A 20554-nucleotide genomic window follows, 5' to 3' on the forward strand; every position below is an offset into this window, starting at 1 on the left:
GCAACGCTGCCCTCCTGCCTGCCTCTCTCGCTCCAGGTAGGCCTCCGTAGGACGACAGGTGGGTTGCTCCCGCTTTCCCTGCTGCGCCGTTGTAGCCTCCCGTCCTCTCCAAATCCCAATTGGTTTTATGATTCCGACTCTTGCATTTCTGTTTCAAAGGACGTCGTCAAAGTTTCAAAAGGGGAAAAAAAAACCTCGACTGTTAGGGCAGAACAGCTTGCTGTGCAAATGTGGAGAAAGACTTGGGTTACTGCAGGCAAAAATAACTAGCAGTTGGCAAGAAATGCGAAGTGGAATAGGACGAGGTGGGCAAAATAGTCTCGTCCAAGTGTCTCCAACTTGGTTGAAGTTTATTTAAAGGGTTGCCATTGCAGATCCAGCTGGTGTAGGAAACAGGGTTCCTTTTTATTTTGACATTTTAAAGAAAGAATATAAAACACATTTTTTTAAAAGAAGTAAGAATGAGAAAGTTCTTATAAGTAATCTTAGAAAATGTCACAGATTAGTTTTCCAACCTATCCTTAATTACTTAAGAATATCTGCATTATATCACTTTAAAGGACCCAAGAAGAGCTGTTTTGATGCTAATTATTGGTACAAATCAGTAAATGTGACAAAAAAGTAGGACTTTTTTCTATCAGTGTCAAATAAGGTAGGCTGGCTTCACTTGACTCTTCAAGAGGTGTCTTCAGTGCATGGGCACAGATGATAGCCATGGTCAGTGATTTGCCTACTTTTGCCTGGTGCTAGGATATCTCTGCTGCATCCTTATAGTTCACTTTATGGAGCAAAGAAGTGCTTTTCCAAAAGCTAGATTGAAATAAAACGCCCTAATGAGGTATTGCATAGACCTAGCGGTCAGCCATAAATTATGTTTTGTGGAGAGCAAACTGGTAAAATTTAGGCAATTAGTGGATCTTAAAGTATTCTTACTAACAAGAGGCTGGTACTTTCCTTCATACACTGTGAAGAACCTGTGTTAATGTCATGTGGGAAACACCATGACATGTGAGATTCCAATTAAACTGATTTATTGCTCATCCCTGTGCATAGGAATCTACTCAACTAATGGTTAGTTGGTGCAAGATAAAGGTTAATGGATTCAAGGAGGGTTGGAGTTAATCTATTGTGGCTATGTAGAGATTTTAGGATGATTCCTCTGTTGACTGCCCCCAGGTTCTGCCACTCCTTCTCCTACAGTTAGTCTATGGTAGCAACAAACTCTGATGTCTACTTTGAGCCCACATCTACACCATCAGCATCATCACAGGCCTAACAAATACACAAACAAGATTAGAGATATTTTCACATGTTCTTCAATCAATTGAAAAAGAAAGTCCAGGGAAAAACCTGTGAGGTCTTATAGGAAATTAAATGTAAAGAAAAAGAATTAAAGAAATCACCTATAAAGATAAATATTGTACACTTCTTCAGCAGCAATTATCTATGTACAGTTGGAAAATCAGAGATTGAACTAACTTAAACAAAAGAACTTTGAACATGGAAATAAACTAGGAAGGTTGTTGGCTTATAAATTAAAGTCAGAAAGATGATGATTTTGAAACTTTAGGAGGGCGATAGTCATAATGGACAACTCGACAATACAAAAATCCCCATTTACAATTATTACTCTAGTGTATCTGGTCTGGCATCTCTTTGGAAAAAAATACAAAAGCAGAACTTGCCATGTCTTACAAACATGCAAAGACCAACCACAATGATGGAAATCTCAGAAGTTACAGTATAAAAAAATCAAATTAGGGTAAATGCCTGGCCTAGAGATGGGGCAATAGCTATCTTGCTGACACCAGGGCTGAAATGATATGTACACATACACACAAATCCATAAAACAACATTTAATAATTTCATTAAATATTTGAATTGCAATTAGTAAAAATAATATAATGTATTAGATTATTAGTCTAATAAAGAAAAAGGGATGGGAGGGAGGAAGGATAGCAAAGAAATAGAAAATAGGAAGAAGTGACTTCCAATATTCATCACATGTATAAATAATTTTAGTAACTTCATCTCTTAATTTATAATCAATGATTGCTTCATCTCATGTTTCATATATATATATGATGAGACATGGGATGGAGAAATCATTGATTATAAATTAAGAGATGAAAAGTTACTAAAATTATTTATACCTGTGATGAATATTGGAAGTCACTTCTTTGTGTTTATTTTCTATTTCTTTACTATCCTTCCTACCTCCCCTCCCCTTCTTTTTTATTAGACTAATAATCTAATACACTGTATTATTTTTACTATTGCAATTCTAATATTTAATCAAATTATTAAAATAACTTAGTAATAAAAATGATTTGAAAATAAAACTTCAAGAGTTAACTTTACAAAGTATTAAAAACTCTCATGTTATTACCCTAGATCAGTTTTAATACTTTTCAAGATAGAATTGTCCAAAACATATGTAAACATTTTTGTTTCAGAAACTATGATACAATTTACTAATAAGGCATCCAGAGACTTATTTACATATTAAATATTACACAGCCCAGGTTAAACATTTTGTGCAATGTTTCATCATCGCAAGTTAGATCTAAACTTGTGAAACAGTAACAATGCCTTCAGTATCTACAAGATAAATACAAGTATAAAATATCAAAGTAAATATATTTCCTCTCATTTATTTCCATTCTTCTGTATGGATGAGAAGCGAAACCTTGAGTTTTAACTGAAGCTTTTCAGTACAGGCTCAAAAATATAAATACTTTACTCATTTCCCTCCAAACTGTTATTCATGACAAATATTAACAGCTTGCAGAAATAAAGTTTTTTCTATCTTTCCTGTACATTTGAATATAAAATATGAAACAAAAGTAAAATTATAATTTAATTATTATCACAGCTTTGGAATTGCTTTTTATGTTATTCACTGTCATATTCTTCTATATTTAGGTCATCTGCTTCCATTATTGCTTGTGCTGCAACTGGCTGAGGTTGACTGGCTGGTAGTTCATTTCCATTACACTGACTAGAAGTAGGGAGGGATTCATCCAGTTCATTTTCCTCACTGTTTTTAATTTTCTCCCCCTGGATATGCAAAATTGTAGGCTGCTTCTCAGAAAACTCCTCTTCATCATCATTGTCCAGGATTTGTATTGCCGAATCCTTATCTGTAAGAGTTTCAAGTTTCAACCTGCAAACAGCAATAATATCAGAAATTTATTCTTCTTTGAAGTGAACTAAGACACTCAACTCTCTCATAACAATTTCTTTATCATGCTGGATGTTTGGGGGAAAAGGTGCTCTAGTCACTAGTTAATGCTCGGACAATTCATGTTATTAGGGTTCTGGCAGCTGTTACAAGGTGTATTCCTCAGGGGAGAACAGTAGAGTAGGGCAGAGTGGTGTGAAAATTACAACCTTGTTATCTGTTCTGCTCTGTATACTTATCTGTGTAAATAAATGGAAGTCAAGTCCTTCTGCTTGGAAATTCTGGTTATCAGTTCAATCACTTGTGTTGCCAGCATCTTGCAACACTGAATGGCAGAATCTTCTGAACTTCAACCATCTTTACATTCCTAGCCAGTGTAAGGGAGGCTGATATTTCTTATTCCACTTCCTTTAAAAAAAAATCTATAGAGAAAAAAAATCTTCCCCATTGGGCCTGTCTATGTCAGTATCCCCCTTCATGGATTACTGCCTTGTCGTGGCGAAGGGGCTTGCGTAATTCAATGAAGCTATGAGCTATGCCGTGCAGGGCCACCCAAGACGGACAGGTCATAGCAGAGAGTTCTGACAAAACGTGATCCACTGGAGAAGGAAATGGCAACCCACTCCAGTATCTTTGCCATGAAAACCCTATGGACAGTACCAAAAGGCAAAACGATATGACGCTGGAAGATGAGCCCCTCAGGTCGGAAGGCGTCCAATATGCTACTGGGGAAGAGTAGAGGGCTAGTACTAGTAGCGCCAGAAAGAATGAAGCGACTGGGCCAAAGCCGAAAGGACGCTCAGCTGTGGATGTGTCTGGTGGTGAAAGGAAAGTCCAATGCTGTAAAGATTTTTTCTCCATAGGAACCTGGAATGTAAGATCCATGAATCAAGGAAAGCTGGACGTGGTCAAACAAGAGATGACAAGACTGAACATTGACATCTTAGGTATCAGCGAACTAAAATGGACAGGAATGGGTGAATTTAATTCAGATGACCATCAGGTATACTACTGTGGGCAAGAATCCTTCAGAAGAAATGGAGTAGCCTTCATAGTCAATAAAAGAGTAGGAAAAGCAATACTGGGATACAATCCTCAAAATGACAGAATGATCTCAGTTCGAATCCAAGGCAAACCATTCAATATCACAGTAGTCCAAGTCTATGCCCCAACCACCAGTGCTGAAGAGGATGAAATTGACCAGTTCTATGAAGCACTACAGCACCTTATAGAACTAACACCAAAAAATGATGTTCTTATCATCATGGGGGATTGGAATGCTAAAGTAGGAAGCCAAAAGGTAACTGGAATAACAGGCAAGTTTGGCCTTGGAGTGCAAAATGAAGCAGGGCACAGGCTGATAGAATTCTGTCAAGAGAATGCGATGGTCATAGCAAACACTCTTTTCCAACAACCCAAGAGACGGCTCTACACATGGACATCACCAGATGGTCAACACAGAAATCAGATTGACTATATGCTCTGCAGCCAAAGATGGAGAAGCTCTATACAGTCAGTAAAAACAAGACCAGGAGCTGACTGTGGCTCAGACCATGAGCTTCTCCTTGCAAAGTTTAGGCTTAAACTGAAGAAAGTAGGGAAAAGCACTAGGCCACTCAGGTATGAATTAAATCATATCCCTGTTGAATATACAGTAGAGGTGACAAATAGATTTAAGGAATTAGATCTGATAGACAGAGTGCCTGAAGAACTATGGACAGAGGTTCGCGACATTGTACAAGAGGTAGCAACCAAAACCATCCCAAAGAAAAAGAAATGCAAGAAAGCAAAATGGCTGAGGAAGCTTTGCAAATAGCTGAGGAAAGGAGGGAAGCGAAAGGCAAGGGAGAAAAAGAAAGATACGCCCAATTGAATGCAGAATTCCAGAGAATAGCTAGAAGAGATAAGAATGCCTTCTTAAATGAACAGTGCAAAGAAATAGAAGAAAACAATAGAATAGGGAGGACCAGAGATCTTTTCAAGAAAATTGGAGAAATGAAGGGAACGTTTAATGCAAAAATGGGCATGATAAAGGACCAAAATGGCAGGGACCTAACAGAGGCAGAAGAGATTAAGAAGAGGTGGCAAAATTACACAGAAGAACTATACAAGAATGAGCTTAACGTCCCTGATAATCACAATGAGGTGGTCACTGACCTCGAGCCAGACATCCTAGAATGTGAAGTGAAGTGGGCCTTAGAAAAACTGAGCAACAACAAAGCTAGTGGAAGTGACAGTATTCCAGCTGAGCTATTCAAAATCTTAAAAGACAATGCAGTAAAAGTGCTACACTCAATTTGCCAGCAAATTTGGAAAACTCAACAGTGGCCACAGGATTGGAAAAGATCAGTTTACATTCCAATTCCAAAGAAAGGCAGTGCCAAAGAATGTTCAAACTATCGCACCATTGCACTCATTTCTCATGCTAGTAAAGTCATGCTTAAAATCCTACAAGCTAGACTTCAGCAGTATGTGGATCGAGAACTACCAGAAGTACAGGCAGGATTTCGAAGAGGCAGAGGAACTAGAGATCAAATTGCCAACATACGCTGGATCATGGAGAAAGCTAGGGAGTTCCAGAAAAACATCTACTTCTGCTTCATTGACTATGCTAAAGCCTTTGATTGTGTGGATCACAACAAACTGTGGCAAGTTCTTAAAGAGATGGGAGTACCAGACCATCTTATTTGTCTCTTGAGAAACCTATATGCGGGTCAAGAAGCAACAGTGAGAACTGGACACGGAACCACTGATTGGTTCAAAATTGGGAAAGGAGTCCGGCAAGGCTGTATACTGTCGCCCTGCCTATTTAACTTATATGCAGAGCACATCATGAGAAAGGCAGGGCTAGATGAATCAAAAGTTGGAATTAAGATTGCCGGAAGAAATATCAACAACCTAAGATACGCAGATGATACCACTCTAATGGCAGAAAGTGAAGAAGAACTAAAGAGCCTCTTGTTGCAGGTGAAGAAGCAGAGTGCAAAACTTGGGTTGAAACTTAACATTAAGAAAACCAAGATCATGGCATCTGGCCCTCTCAATTCCTGGCAAATAGATGGGGAAGAAATGGAGGTAGTGACAGATTTTATTTTCCTGGGCTCCAAGATCACTGCAGACGGGGACTGTAGCCAAGAAATTAAAAGACGCTTGCTCCTGGGGAGGAAAGCCATGGCAAATCTAGACAGCACACTAAAAAGCAGAGACATCACCCTGTCAACAAAAGTGCGTATAGTCAAGGCTATGGTCTTCCCAGTTGCAATGTATGGCAGTGAAAGTTGGACCATAAGAAAGGCTGAGCGCCAAAGAATTGAGGCCTTTGAACTGTGGTGCTGGAGAAGACTCCTGCGAGTCCCTTGGACTGCAAGGCGATCAAACCGGTCAGTCCTAGAGGAGATCAATCCTGACTGCTCTTTAGAAGGCCAGATTCTGAAGCTAAAACTCAAGTACTTTGGCCACCTAATGAGAAGGAAGGACTCACTGGAGAAGAGCCTAATGCTGGGAAAGATCGAGGGCAATAGAAGAAGGGGACGACAGAGAATGAGGTGGCTGGATGGAGTCACTGAAGCAGTAGGCGCGAGCTTAAATGGACTCCAGAAGATGGTAGAGGACAGGAAGGCCTGGAGGAATGTTGTCCATAGGGTCGCGATGGGTCGGACACGACTTCGCAGCTAACAACAACAACAAAATGTCAGTATCAGTTTACAGTTTCCAAGTGAGGTATCCATTGCCTTACTTATTTTCCACTGCATGGATCCATATGGGACTCAGTTTAACTGAAATGTGTAGTGCAAATCAGACCACTGAGTACAGGAAATAAATTCAAAAGTGGTGCTTTTTAAAGTAAGATCAGCTGAGTCTTTTCTATGTAAAGACAGATCCCAAAAGAAGGAGAAAACGAATGCTTTATACATTTAAGTTATAACAGCATACAGTTTAAATAGATGGATAGGTTTTCACTTTAAGAATCAATTTAGGGGCCATTTTGATCTTTATTTACTTGAGAATTGAACAATGACAGCAGGTGGCTGGATTCAATAAAACTTTATGAATAATATCAAGGTTACCTTCCAAAATGGTTTCTTAAAGGAAGTTTCCCAACATCCTGAATAAAGGTAATCTGAGCTGAAAAAGCACACAAAAAATTATTCCTAAAAGTAATTTCAATCTATATGTAAAATGCACTTTATAGCTATTTTTAAATAAAAAACCATTTCTGTTCCAGTTTGACTGGACAATATATAATATAACACAAAAACTGATTTAGACTTTAAAATATAAATCCTCTTGGAATCCATAAAGGGCTTCATAAGAGCATTAATTCACATTTTTTAAAAACAACTATTTCTATACAAAAGATACCATCAGGTTGCCCAGATTGGTAGTGTATGTTCAGAAAACAACCTAATACATGTGTTATTTAAGGAAAGTTGTAAAGTAACATTTACAAAGTAATTATATATGTATCAATGAATACAGTATCACTGAGATCAGTTTGTTTTACTCTCTCAAGTAAGTTGATATAGCATTGAAATATAAAACTTTCTTTTCCCAAACTGTATTTAGTTATTCCTGCTGGGATTTAAGCCACACACAAGGAGCGGAAAGGTCTTAGGCAGCTGCAGGAAGCAAAAAAGGCTGTTTTGGCAGCAAGCTCTCAAACAGCCTATAGAGGGTGGGGAGCTGTTGCTGGGAAAGGAAACTGGGTAGCAGTTTTTCTGTATTTTTTAAATTCAGATAAGATCCTAGCGGATACATTTAGTTAAAAATGTTAATAACTGAGAATATAACGCTGTACTTCACTTCTCTCTAGGCATTTAATACATTCAGTGCCATCTCCTCTTTTTTTCCTCTAGAAAGAAAAAGCAGGAAATATAAATGAATATCTTTTTTTCTTGTAGGGTAAACATTCTGCATAAAAGATACCAGGTTTTTTTCCCAAGCAACTGTAAGAGGTGAGATACGTTTGTTAGGTAAAACTGATTTGCCCAGACTTCAAGGCTGAGCTGGGTGTGAGATCCAAATTCTAACTGCTGTACATACTGCTAAGACTATATAACCTAAAACACTTCATATTTTCTGACGTGTTCAAAATGCTGTCAATAAACCTTTTAACTACTATGATGAATTACACAAGCAATAATAGAAGCAATCCAGCTTACATGGAATATATATATATTACTTAAAAATCTGGCTATTGTGATCAAGCAGAGCAGCGTATAGTGCTTACTTTTCCCCCCCCACCACCAACAGAAACATCTGAACAATGTAGAAGTTTTGGCATTACATGCAAAGTCAAATCCTTGGATTGTTGCTCCCAAATATGCCAGGAATGTAAAACAACGAATATTTCAGACGTTTGTATTGGTTAGTACTTTTTTTTAAAAAAAAATTGCTTAAATGTGTATGGGATTTTTTGGAGTTTAATGTGTTTATACTGTTAGCAGCCTACAGAGTGTGCAGGAATGTACAACATACAAGTAACATTAATATAAAATATTTGATACATCTCATTTATGTCACTGGGACTTCTAAGCAAATAGTATGAAATTACATTGAATAATATTCTATGACTGTTCTTCTAAAGCAGAGGTTTCAAACTGCTGGCCCGCGGGCCGGACGTGTCATCCAGAAGCCACGCCCATGCCTTTGCTGGCAATGGCAAAACTGTCCCAATACGTTGTGTGATGTCACGTGACGTCGTGAGTTTGACATGTCTGTTCTAAAGTATAAACAGTAATATGAAACATTTTTCATATGTTTAAATATACCTTGGTTTCTCATTGGATTAGTCAGCATGGTAAGATAAGGTATCAGCTCAGTCTGAAGACACAGTGGTGCTAAACAGAAACTTGAAAAGAGGGATTTTGCAGCAAAGCAGTTTTCTCGATACTATAAGGAATCAGAAAACATAAATTTATTATGCAAAAGCACTTTTTCAGTTTCATCCATTAAACTAAAAAATTTCCATTTTCTTTCATATATACACAGACATTTTCTCTCTCTCTCTCTACACACACACACACACATCTATTACACACACACATACAGTATATATATCCTAAACGTCTGTATTTAACAATCTAATTTCAATGTTATTCTGTTAAACTGTTCTGAAAAATTGCTGCTGCATGATCTAATAAATACCTAATTAATTGCAAGATCCTAAATTTTCAAATTATTTTTTTCTGTCTGACATTAATGATTAGTTTTCTATATTTTATTTAAATGCGGCATTCCAACTTTGATAAAAGTCATTTTTACCTAAAGGTATTACAATATAAATGATGTTTAAGATCATTTTAATGTTTCAGAAGATGCTGTAATGGATGTATTTTTCAGATCAAAAAATGTTTCATGTTAATCCATAAATATATTTTCTCTAAAATGGTTTTTGTAGTCAAGTGAGTGCTACATTTTACTGACTCATTTAAAATACCTTATTTTTTTAGTAAAAGCAGGGCAGTTTCTAACTGAAGCCTAAACTTTTATATAAATCCTAATCTTGTAATAACATTCATCACAAATACAAAAGTTAAGTCAATGTTACTTCACTGTGGACTCTGCCATGACAGCAATAATAAAAAAATAGATTCTTACTTGATTTTGTTTTAGACTGATGCAAATAACATTAGTAATTGAGAAAAAGTAAACTGTTATCAATTACCTTTCTATTAATTAGGATCCATTGTGGTTTATGAAAAGGTCTAAAGCCCATTCCTCCTTTGCATTGTGCAAAAGCTCTGGCTCGGTTTGAGTGCATCACACCTCTTGTGGCTACAGAGGCACTGTACTTTTGAAGTGTAGCTCGTGTCTATAGGAATTGGCAGAATTAAGATATGGTATAAGAGTTCCATAATAGACTTAAAAGCAAAGTCCAGAGTTCCAGATGTAAATTAATAGTATGTTACAAGTATATATTAATTCTTGTTGAAATATCAAATAGTACAACCCATAAAGCGCTCAAAACCTTAGTTCCATAAATATGCTTGATTATAGAAACATCAAGTTTTCTTCCATTTGAATACAATCCAAGTAAATCCATTATTTTAAAAAATGTTCTGTTAATCTAAAAAGCAAACTTCTACTTTGTCATTTAAAACAGAGTAAGGTCTAATAGCAGCATTCCTCAAGCTGCTCAATTTCATTGCAGGACTAGCTGTAAATTTGCCCAGATTATTAGTACTGGCAGATTGCACCATCTTCTCCTAGGGGCTAGAGACCACTCATGAATTCATGATTACCATGAAATCATGGCTGGGTCCAATATCGTTCCCAGGCCACAACACTTATGGCTAGCCATGTATTAGTGTTCATTCTGGAACAGATGTATTATGATCTAATTTGATAGAAATTTTAATCAGGATCCAATCTGGGTCAGTCAGTCATCAGAATCAATGGTTTAGTCTTCTGAGCTTTAGGACTCATGCTGGAGCCATCCTCAGGGAACTTCTCTCTCACTAGAATGTGTCTTACATCAGTCCACTATGAAGGACAGACTACTTTCCCATAATTGTAGCTTTGACTGAGGCACCAACCATTCGGAGATGAGGAACCTACTAAGATTATCTGCCCCAAATATCTGATCAATCCAGCAACTTTTTTCATGGAGCTTGGGAGAATGCTCCTCCATGGCATTTGACTATTGGAATACAGAGGCAACTAGACACTTGAAAGGATCATGCAGAGCAGCTTCTATTTCTACCTGTAGAATTCCGTGTAATTCTTTACTTACTGAAGATTTTCATGAAGCAACTAGGGCAAAGAGATGCCTGGAGGGATATGGGCTGAAACAAGAAGCAAATGCAATTGGAGAAAATAAGGGCCCACGTTTGAGACTATTCTGATAAAATACAATGAAGCATAATCATTGCACTTATTGTCTCTTCAGAATCCTGGCCAACTACAGTTTAAAATGTCTTGCATCCTTTTGGAAATGATGGACTGGAACACTTAGTCAACGCTTGACTAAGTTTTGATCATCTGCGTAAGCATTTCATGAACAAATTGTCCAGATTCACTCCAACTTGGAAGCTGGACAGGCAGATGTCCTCTCTCTGGACAGAGCTGATGTCCTGTGGCATTATCTGTGAAGCCTCTGAAATTCAAGGAGAAGAGTCTTTGGAATTTCACCTCAGCCTACAAGACTGAACCCATATCCCACATCTAACCAAAGCAACAAGGAATGGACTGGGAGTTGGATGAGGTTTGCAGTCAATGTCTGTTTGAAAGATAGGGAGATGCTAGACATCCAAGAATCATTAGTTTGCTCATAACTTAACTACCAGGTTAGCACCTAACAAGGTGGACAACTATCACCATATCTCTAACATTTCCTCCTTTGAGTAATTCGGGGAATGTTATTGACAAATGGATAAGGCTTAAAGTTACAGACTCCTTTGGAAGATATGGAATATCTGGACTCTTGGCAGTCTGGGTTCAGACTTGTGTATGGGACTCAAACCGCATTGGTCACTTTCATGGATGACCTTTGACAAGGCTTCAGTGGAGATGATGTGGACATATTTCTCCTTCTAGATATTTCAATGGCTTTCAGGACTATATTCTTCACAATATTCTTTTGGAAAACTTGCAAGGGCTGTGAGTTGGATTCACACTGCTACACTGCAAAATGCAGATTTGCAATATAGAGGTCCTCCTGCATTCACAGCTTCTGGTTGAAGAATAGGTAGACTGTAGTCAGGAAGACTTTTGCAGAGTTTTGTTTGATGTACTAGCTGTGGCCTTACCCAGAACATTCACGCCCTTAGCATCTTTTGATTATGTACTGTAATTCACTCTATATGAGGCTGCCTTTTAAGAACACCCAGAAGTTTCATCTGCTCCAGAATATAGCACACGTGTTTAGTAGATTTATGTAACACAGCCATGTTACACTACATTAGACAAGCAGCATTGGTTACTAGTAGGTTTCCAAGTGCAATACAAGGGACACTTTAAACATTTTTAATTTTGTATTTGTAGACTTTTTTGTTGTATTGATTTTTATTTAATGCTGAAAGCTGTGTAAAGTCTAGCTGGATTCAGGTGGTCAGATAAATCAAACAAATCGATTTACACTATATGATGGAAAAAATAGTTCACCTTCAAATGTACAAATATGGAAATCAAAGTTTTACTGATAAACTCTGTGTTTACCTTGGAATAAATATTAAAAGAGAAAATATTTTAGATATATAGTAGAAATCATTAAAATATTTTCCAAATTACTCATATTATATTAATAATTCATTAATTACTATACACACACACACACACACACGCACACACACACATCCCAGAGGGTTTTTCTGGTTCTGCCACAGTGAAATATGCAGAACCAAATTACTTGCCAAATGAAGATGACAAAAATGAATCTGGGAATCAAACCCTGGATAAAGTGATTCAATATATCCTTCCCCTTGGAACAATTATTTTAGTGTTATTTTTTTATTGGCTTTCTTCCTACTGTTATATTTTTGGTCAATTAAATTTCCATCACTACAAATAATGAAGCATCACAGTATAAACAAATGAAGATAATAACATAGTAAAGAAACATGCAGGAAAGCTGTTCTAAAATGCACCAGAACCTATTGGAAAATAGCACATATGAACCTATACCTGCAAAAGTGGGGGATTGCTATCTGTCTCTCCCAATATGTTATATGTTGCAAATGACATGGTAATTGGCAAAGGCAAACCTGCAAATATACTGGTGTTAAGCTGTGTATGGCTTTATAGCTTAAATCCAGCAATTTGAGTTTTATTCAAAAGCAAATAGAGAGCCAGAGCAGAGCCTACAGCACTGATTTTATGTGTTCATGCCAGGCAGTACATCAACAGCCTTATGCTGGACCAACTGAGACTTCTGGGTGATCTTCAAAAGCAATTTTGTGTACAGTTCACTGCAGCAGTCTCACTTAGTGATGATGAAAGCAGCAGTTACTGTTAAAAAGTCCTTGTGCTTCAGGCTAGCCACAACAGTTCCGAAGGCAAACAAAGTCATTACCAAAAGCCAACATGGGTTTGTCAAAAACAGATCATGCCAGACAAATCTTATTGCATTCTTTGACCAGGTGACAAAATTAGTGGACCAGAGGAATGCTGTGGATATAATTTACTTGGATTTCAGTAAGGCATTTGATAAAGTAGACCACAACCTACGCCTTGATAAGATAGAAAAATGTGGGTTAGAGAGCATCACCACCACATGGATTCGTAGCTGGCTGACTGGCCGTACTCAGCGTGTGGTCCTCAATGGAACTGCATCTACATGGAGGGAAGTGTGTAGTGGAGTGCCCCAAGGCTCTATTCTGGGCCCAGTGCTCTTCAACATCTTCATCAATGATTTGGAAGAGGAGATAGATAGGGAAGTCATCAAATTTGTAGATGACAATAAGCTGGCAGGAATAGCCAACACTCCAGAACAGAGGCTTAAGATACAGAAAGATCTTGACACACTTGAACATTGAGTGATATCCAATGAAATGAAATTCAATGGTGAAAAAGTAAGGTTCTACATTTAGGCAAGAAAAACCAAATGCATACGTATAGTATAGGTGGTACCTTGCTCAATAGTAGCAACTGTGAAAGGGATCTTGAAGTCCTAGTGGATTTCACTTAAATATGAGCCAGCAGCGTGCTGCAGCTGCCAAAAAAGCCAACACAGTGCTAGGCTGCATTAACAGAGGGATAGAACCAAGATCACATGAAGTGTTAATACCACTTTACAATGCCTTGGTAAGGCCATACTTGGAATACCGCATCCAGTTTTGGTCACCACAATGTAAAAAAGATGTTGAGACTCTAGAAAGAGTACAGAGAAGAGCAACAAAGATGATCAGTGGACTGGATGCTAAAACATATCAGGAATGGTTGCTGGAATTGGGAATGTCTAGTCTAATGAAGGACGAGGGGTGACATGATAGCAGTATTCCAATATCTCAGGGGCTTGCACAAAGAAGAGGGAGTCAAGCTATTCTCCAAAGCACCTGAAGGCAGGACAAGAAGCAATGGATGGAAACCAACCAAAGAGAGAAGTAACCTAGAACTAAGGAAAAACTTCCTGACAGTTAGAACAATTAACCAGTGGAACAACCTGCCTCCAGAAGCTGTGAATGCTCCAACACTGGAAGTTTTTAAGACGACTGGACAGCCATTTGTCTGAAATGGTATAGGGTTTCCTGCCTGAGCAAGGGGTTGGACTAGATGACCTCCAAGATCCCTTCCATCATCATCATCATCATCATCATCATCATCATTATCCAAAGCTCCCACCTGGACAGAGCTCCTGTTAATTCAGGAGGTTTTCCAAACTGTAGACCTGTTGGTCCAGACACAGTGCTACCTGTGTCTGAAAAGACACATGAACAAACAGCAACTGTGTCTTGCTTAGGTTATAGAGCAAGAAGACTATAAACAGTAAATGTAATTAATGTTGTCTTATTCATAAGATTCCAAATTGTAAAAATTACAGTATGCATGTCACGTTTGGTTATATTTAAATATATATATATATATTTAAAAACTTACATCCCAGTTATTGCAAAGAAAATCTGCAGTACTTAAATATTCACTGGCTCTTACAATATCATCGATATCAGAGAAGAACTCCAAATAATTTTGGTGAAGGTAGACATTAAATAAGTCCCCAGGCATATGTGATTTTTCTATGACATCCTAATAAAAGAAAATATACACAGAATATCATACCACATAGAAAAAGTATTTGTATTCCTTTAATTAAGAATTTTGCCACATGTACATGGATACATATTAATTATTATAGAAATAAACATTTTTACCTCAGGTTGAACAAGCAAGGGCTGTCGTTCATATTCTGATAAATGTTGAGGTAACTGAGGAAAGTCCACCTCTGTAGCTGGTTCTCCTATAAAATTATTTAAATGATAACTGTAGTTTAATCAAACATCAAATGTCTGAAAAACAGAATCTTGGGAAACAGAGACCGGTATCTCTTCAGAAATAAATAGTTTATAGTTCAATCCTGGCTCACATGGTTTGCACAACTTAATATGTCTAAATTCTAAGTAATATAATGGTGAATTAGCCTGCATCAAAAAGGCAGCACCTCTATTGAAGATTTTCACTATTATATTTCCATAGGTTTTGTTTCTTTAGTAGTGACACATCCTGTTCCAAGGTGCCCATCTGTTGGGGTGAGCTATAGGTCCTAAGGAAGTCTAAGGTGTGTGATTATTGCATGTAAGGCCTTATTAGTACAGAGAGTAAATGTGCTAAATTATGAATATCTGCAGATACTGTGACAGTTGAAGCTGGTGAGGAAGCAATCTGTAATGTTAAAAGAAAATGCTCTGTAAATCAGGGACAGAAGCCAGAAATCTTCAAAGGTGTAAAGAAAATAGCTTTAGGCTGTGGACTAAAAAACATAAAACGAGTCCTAAGTTTTAAGTCCTGACTAAACTATATGTAGATGGCAAGATTTAGACAGAGAGTTTCTTCAAATGTATGGCTCCCTCTTTTTCTATATAATGAATTTACGTAGCTCATCTTCATACATCTGCTCAGGAATGTAAAGTGGGGAAGAGTTTAATTGCTGTACGTGGTATTGATAGGTGGGGTCAAAAGTTTTGATCCATTTGTACAAATTACATGAGTTTCCTTACAATGATAGGCCAAGTTAAGGACAACAATTATTACTGAAATGTTATTTTTTTAAAAAAAGTTATCAGATATATGCATACATTCAGTTACAGTCAAATATAGAAATTAATAAAGAAATATTAGAATTTTTACATATATAATATAATAAGGATGAGTAGATTCTCTTACTTTTGCAGTAAAGTATTTTCCCCAAAGCATGGAAAAGGAAGATAGAAGCATCCTTGCTACCAATAGCTGGTGTTTGTTGGTCTTCTAAAAAATTATTGAATAGTTTTTTCTTCTTTATTTTAGATGATGTATCACATTTTAAAACAGAATTTTTCTTTCTTTGTGGCCCTAAGCTCTTATCTGATGGCTTCTCTGAAAATAATGAAAAAACAAGAGAATTAATAAATTCAAAGAATGGAAAACTTTGGCTTTAATAGTGTGGAAAATGAAAATATTGGCTATGCAAGGTTTAGGCCCAGGTGAACTAAATCAGGCCTCATGGAAAAGTATGAAACCAAAGTCTGTGCTATGCTCCGTTTTGCAGTCTGAAGGAACCAGTGGTGGGATTCAGGCAGTTCGCATCACTTTGGCAGAACCGGTAGCTAATTTTTTGTTGCCCAGGCCCAGAATGGACTTCCGGAAGCGGCATCCACACAGAGAACCTGTTGTTCACACATTTGAATCCTACCACTGGAGGGAACTATTTGAAATCTAAACTGCTATTGTACTTTACTTAATATGATTTGCTAAGCTTGCTTGTTTCAAATATATTTAGAACATAAGGACTGGAACTGTAAGAAATAGGGAACTGAAAGTAGCTGATGGATGCGGGTTCCAATGTACACGACTGTGTGGAAAGTTATGTTCAGCAAAGGGTCAGCAGAAAGTCAGTTGAAAGTGTAAGGTTGCTGACCATCTGTCTACGATCTTAGGATGAGAAAGTGTATAAAAGGTTGGGCCTGGACCTGATTGATTTGCCACTGGCCTACAGCTGTCCTTATTGGAACTGCTATGTCATTGGACCTCATTGCAATGGGTTTTTAATGTAAGTGATGTTTATGTGTGTGTTCCAAATTATTGTTGAAATAAACCTTGAATCTTAAAGTAAGAAGTATTGCTTTGTGTTGCCGTCTTGTTTTTTTCATTGTGTTTTTCCACAACAATAGTAACATACAACATAACTTTTACAGCAAAGTTATGTCTAGAAAGAACATATATTATTTTACTTTTTATTTCATCCCATTGTGGGTAAAATGCACACACATTTTGAGATTACTAAAAAATTTACTGTGAATATTGTTTTTAAAATGCTTTTAATTTTTCAAAAGTTTGAAATTCTTCCAAAGGGTACCGTATTTTCCGGCGTATAAGACGACCCGGCGTATAAGACGACCCCCGACTTTTAAGACGATTTTTAAGGTTTTTCGTCTTATATGCCGGAAAATACTTACATGCCAGTTGCCAAGTGTCCGACACAAGCCCGATTCAGCCCCGTCTGGTGCAGATGGTGCAAAGCCAGACTTCCGGCGGGCCGGGGAAGAGCGTGCCTGCCAGCCCGTTCCAGGAACTTCCGGGGACTTCCGGCGGGCCTGGCGCCCCTCTCGCCCGCAGACCACGCAGCGGCCCTCGCCAGCCGGCCTCAGCATGGCCGCCCCAAGCTTTTCCTTCCACCCACCCATTTGAGAGCACATTTGCAGATGGAGCAGCCGCGCGTCTGGAGCCAAGCCCCGCCCAGGAGGCGGTCAGCCAGGTGGGCTCGGAAGACGCGCTGGAGAGGCGGGCTTGGGGCGGCCATGCTGAGGCCGGCTGGCGAGGGCCGCTGCGTGGTCTGCAGGTGAGAGGGGCACCAGGCCCGCCGGAAGTCCCCGGAAGTTCCTGGAATGGGCTGGCAGGCACAGTCTTCCCCGGCCCACCGGAAGTCCCCCAAACTTGGAACTGCCTGGCGGCGGGCGCTCCCTCTCCGATCCGCCGGGGAGCGTCTCCCAAAGCGCAGCGTCTGGCGGCCAGGAGTCCGTCGGCCTGGTCGCTGGCGAGCTGGCCCGCGGCTAGGGCCGGGGCCCAGGAACAGGTAGCCGGGTGCGGGTGGGGGGAGGGAAAGCCGGGCGCGGGCTTCTGCGGCTGGTTGCGAGGCCGGATGCGGGCGTCTGCCGGGAGACATAGCGGGTAGCAGGGTGCGCTCTGCTTATGCTCAGATGCCGCTTGGGTGAGGGGGAGGGGCTTCCTGCCGCTCCCGGGGTCTGGCGTTTGCAAGGGGAAGGGGCTTAGAGGCTCTTGGGGGTGGGAAGGGAGAGTCACGATGGAGGGGGGGACTGGACTAAGGAGGCTTGAAGTTGCTTTGCAAGAATGGGGACGCTCGACTGATTTATGTTTTTTTTTCGGCGTATAAGATGACCCGGCGTATAAGACGACCCCCCAACTTTTGAGAAGATTTTCATGGGTTCAAAAGTCGTCTTATACGCCGGAAAATACGGTAACTGTTTTTATTCCATGCGTCTGTGATTTTTCTTTTAATTACTTTTTTATTTACTGCCTATGTGAAGGGGACTTTAAAATTTTTAGAAATTAAAAGGTCTTGTTTTATGCTTTCTTATGTTTGACTTAATTATGTTGTTGTAGTTAATAATGCCTACTAATGATACTGGCTATAACAATGTTACAACAAATAGAAAACATTCTAATTTGTAATATCTGAAAGACATAGTGTACAATAGGGGTAAAATACTAGAATCCAACATTAATATACCATGTGGGAATTTAGCTAAAAATAGAATAAAAACATCAACAATAAACAAGAATAGTGATAAAAGAAAACAGACAGCAAAATGGAAAATATTTAAAAAAATAATATGAGTTAATATAAAAATAACACTGCACTATAAGAATCAAATGAACTTAAGTAGCCATATTCAGTTTATCCAGATAAACAATTAGGATAGTTTGTCAATAACATAATTAAACATAACTAGATATAAATTAAACATTCCTCAACTGCGCTTACTCTTCAAAATTCTTATTTTTTTCATCCACTACTATTTCCCACACTTTTAAGCATTAGTAATGTTAAAATGAAAGTTTTTTTCTGTATTGTTAAAATAAAAAATTTTTCTAACATATTCAAAAGCAAAAATTGTTATTTTTATATGTTATTTTTTAATTTTTAAAGCACAATTTAAATGAATATTTTCTTACGTTTTAGAGAAGAAAATTGAAGGGTGTTTATTGCGCTTCGAATGTCACCTGAACATCCACTGCAAATCACTTCTAATAAGGCTTTGTCAGGGACCTCAATTTTATCTCTTCTCTACAAAGAAAATTTTAAAAAAACCAAAGCTAATTTGAGTAAATCTACATAAAGCATTCAGAAAATAATATTTCCCAGATGCTTCCTGCTTCCATATCTATCTTTTGTTTGGTCTAAAAGTTCCAAAGGTTAAGCTCTACTTTCCTATCCACTTTGTAAAGAACATTTATCACTTAATATTTTCACTACCACTATAGAATCATTCAAAACTCTGTCTATTTTATTTCACAGCAATTTTATATTAAAGTTGGATGAGCAGTGCTAATTATGAATGATGCTTAGAACTGATATTCAAAACTAATGTTTAGAACTGAACAAAGATTTTTGAGATCAATACTGTCAACCATTATTTTACAACCCGATTTTTTAAACTTCTAAGGTATCGTTCAGAAGCAATGTAATGTTTCCATCTCCAACCTTTGCTTTCTGTGTCCCTTATAGTATGACATTATTGTAATTTAATTTATCTTACCATATTGATCTCCCCTGTGATTATTCGATTTAGGGCTTTCATCATCAGTGTTGGTGCTACTGGGTTAAAACTGAGAAAATTGTAAGAAGGAAATGGTCAAGATAAATTTCATCACGAACATTTCATCATGGCCAATGTAGCTATCAATTTATTTACCTAATGGTTGCTATACATAACTCTTCCTGAATTGCCTTTGGGAATAGAGACCTTTGGCTGCTGCCTGTGCTGAAAACGTCCGATATTATAAATACAAGAGGACATCTGCTTGTCCGCAAAAAACTCCTACAAGGAAAAAAAATTGAAAATTAGCAGCTCAAATTTAACAGCATTAATTCTGACCAGCAATCAATAGAATTGCACTAGCAAAAATACAAAAGGTACACAACTTGCAACTCACTCATTCACCACCCCCAAATTAGCAGCAAAAGAAAGAGATGGAACTTTGTATTTTGGTAGTGGACTATTCTGCACTGGAGAAAGTGAGGCTTGGTCCAACCATACCCATTAATTTCTCTGAGTGATCCTTTGGCAAAATAAGATACTGAACATACCTCAGAATTTCATGTAAACTGCTTGGGTCATGATAAAAATGGTTTGGCATATCCTGTTGAAAAGCAAATACGATGTTGTTATTCTAACATATCTGCTAAATTGAACTAAAATCTGTTGCGCATTTAGGGTATTTTACTTTACAACTATAAATGTTACAAACATGGAATATTTACTTGAGATGAACCCAATGCATATGGTGCCAAGATTGAAGATGGAGAGGCAGAAAGCTACAACTTTCAAGCCAGAAAAAGTTATTATGTACACAACAAACTGTAGCTGTTTTCCATTGCCTTGTAGAGAGCAATGAAATATTTAACTTGAAGAAATGGAAATAAAAAGTTAAATTTAATACCACGAGCTTAGTTAGACAAGTACACACATCTGTGCAGGCCTTAAAAGATATTATCT

The 20554-nt window shown here is 38.0% G+C and overlaps 1 protein-coding gene and 1 long non-coding RNA gene across 7 annotated transcripts in view; one reads left to right on the forward strand and one right to left on the reverse strand.

The window, feature by feature from the left end:
* The first annotated feature begins 1 nt into the window (after position 1).
* LOC308660924 lies at positions 2 to 7245 on the forward strand. The gene is made up of 3 exons (XR_014024844.1): positions 2 to 58; positions 2927 to 3650; positions 6881 to 7245. It is a non-coding gene; the product is annotated as an uncharacterized lncRNA (long non-coding RNA).
* The window catches only part of RAD17 (RAD17 checkpoint clamp loader component), a 28776-nt gene continuing 10611 nt past the window's right edge, over positions 2390 to 20554 (reverse strand). For all 6 annotated transcript variants that reach the window (XM_081315557.1, XM_081315561.1, XM_081315556.1 and 3 more), the window contains 11 exons: positions 20146 to 20198; positions 19751 to 19876; positions 19595 to 19664; positions 19011 to 19122; positions 16002 to 16193; positions 14993 to 15078; positions 14721 to 14867; positions 9853 to 9999; positions 8957 to 9077; positions 7253 to 7310; positions 2390 to 3167 (listed from right to left, as the gene is read on the reverse strand). In XM_081315557.1, coding sequence (XP_081171683.1) covers positions 2897 to 3167; positions 7253 to 7310; positions 8957 to 9077; positions 9853 to 9999; positions 14721 to 14867; positions 14993 to 15078; positions 16002 to 16193; positions 19011 to 19122; positions 19595 to 19664; positions 19751 to 19876; positions 20146 to 20198 — 1383 coding nt within the window. In that variant the 3' untranslated portion in view covers positions 2390 to 2896. The remainder of the gene's footprint in view (positions 3168 to 7252; positions 7311 to 8956; positions 9078 to 9852; positions 10000 to 14720; positions 14868 to 14992; positions 15079 to 16001; positions 16194 to 19010; positions 19123 to 19594; positions 19665 to 19750; positions 19877 to 20145; positions 20199 to 20554) is intronic.

The sequence above is a fragment of the Vipera berus genome (genome assembly GCF_964194415.1).
Source record: "Vipera berus genome assembly, chromosome: 2".
NCBI classification, from domain to species: domain Eukaryota; kingdom Metazoa; phylum Chordata; class Lepidosauria; order Squamata; family Viperidae; genus Vipera; species Vipera berus.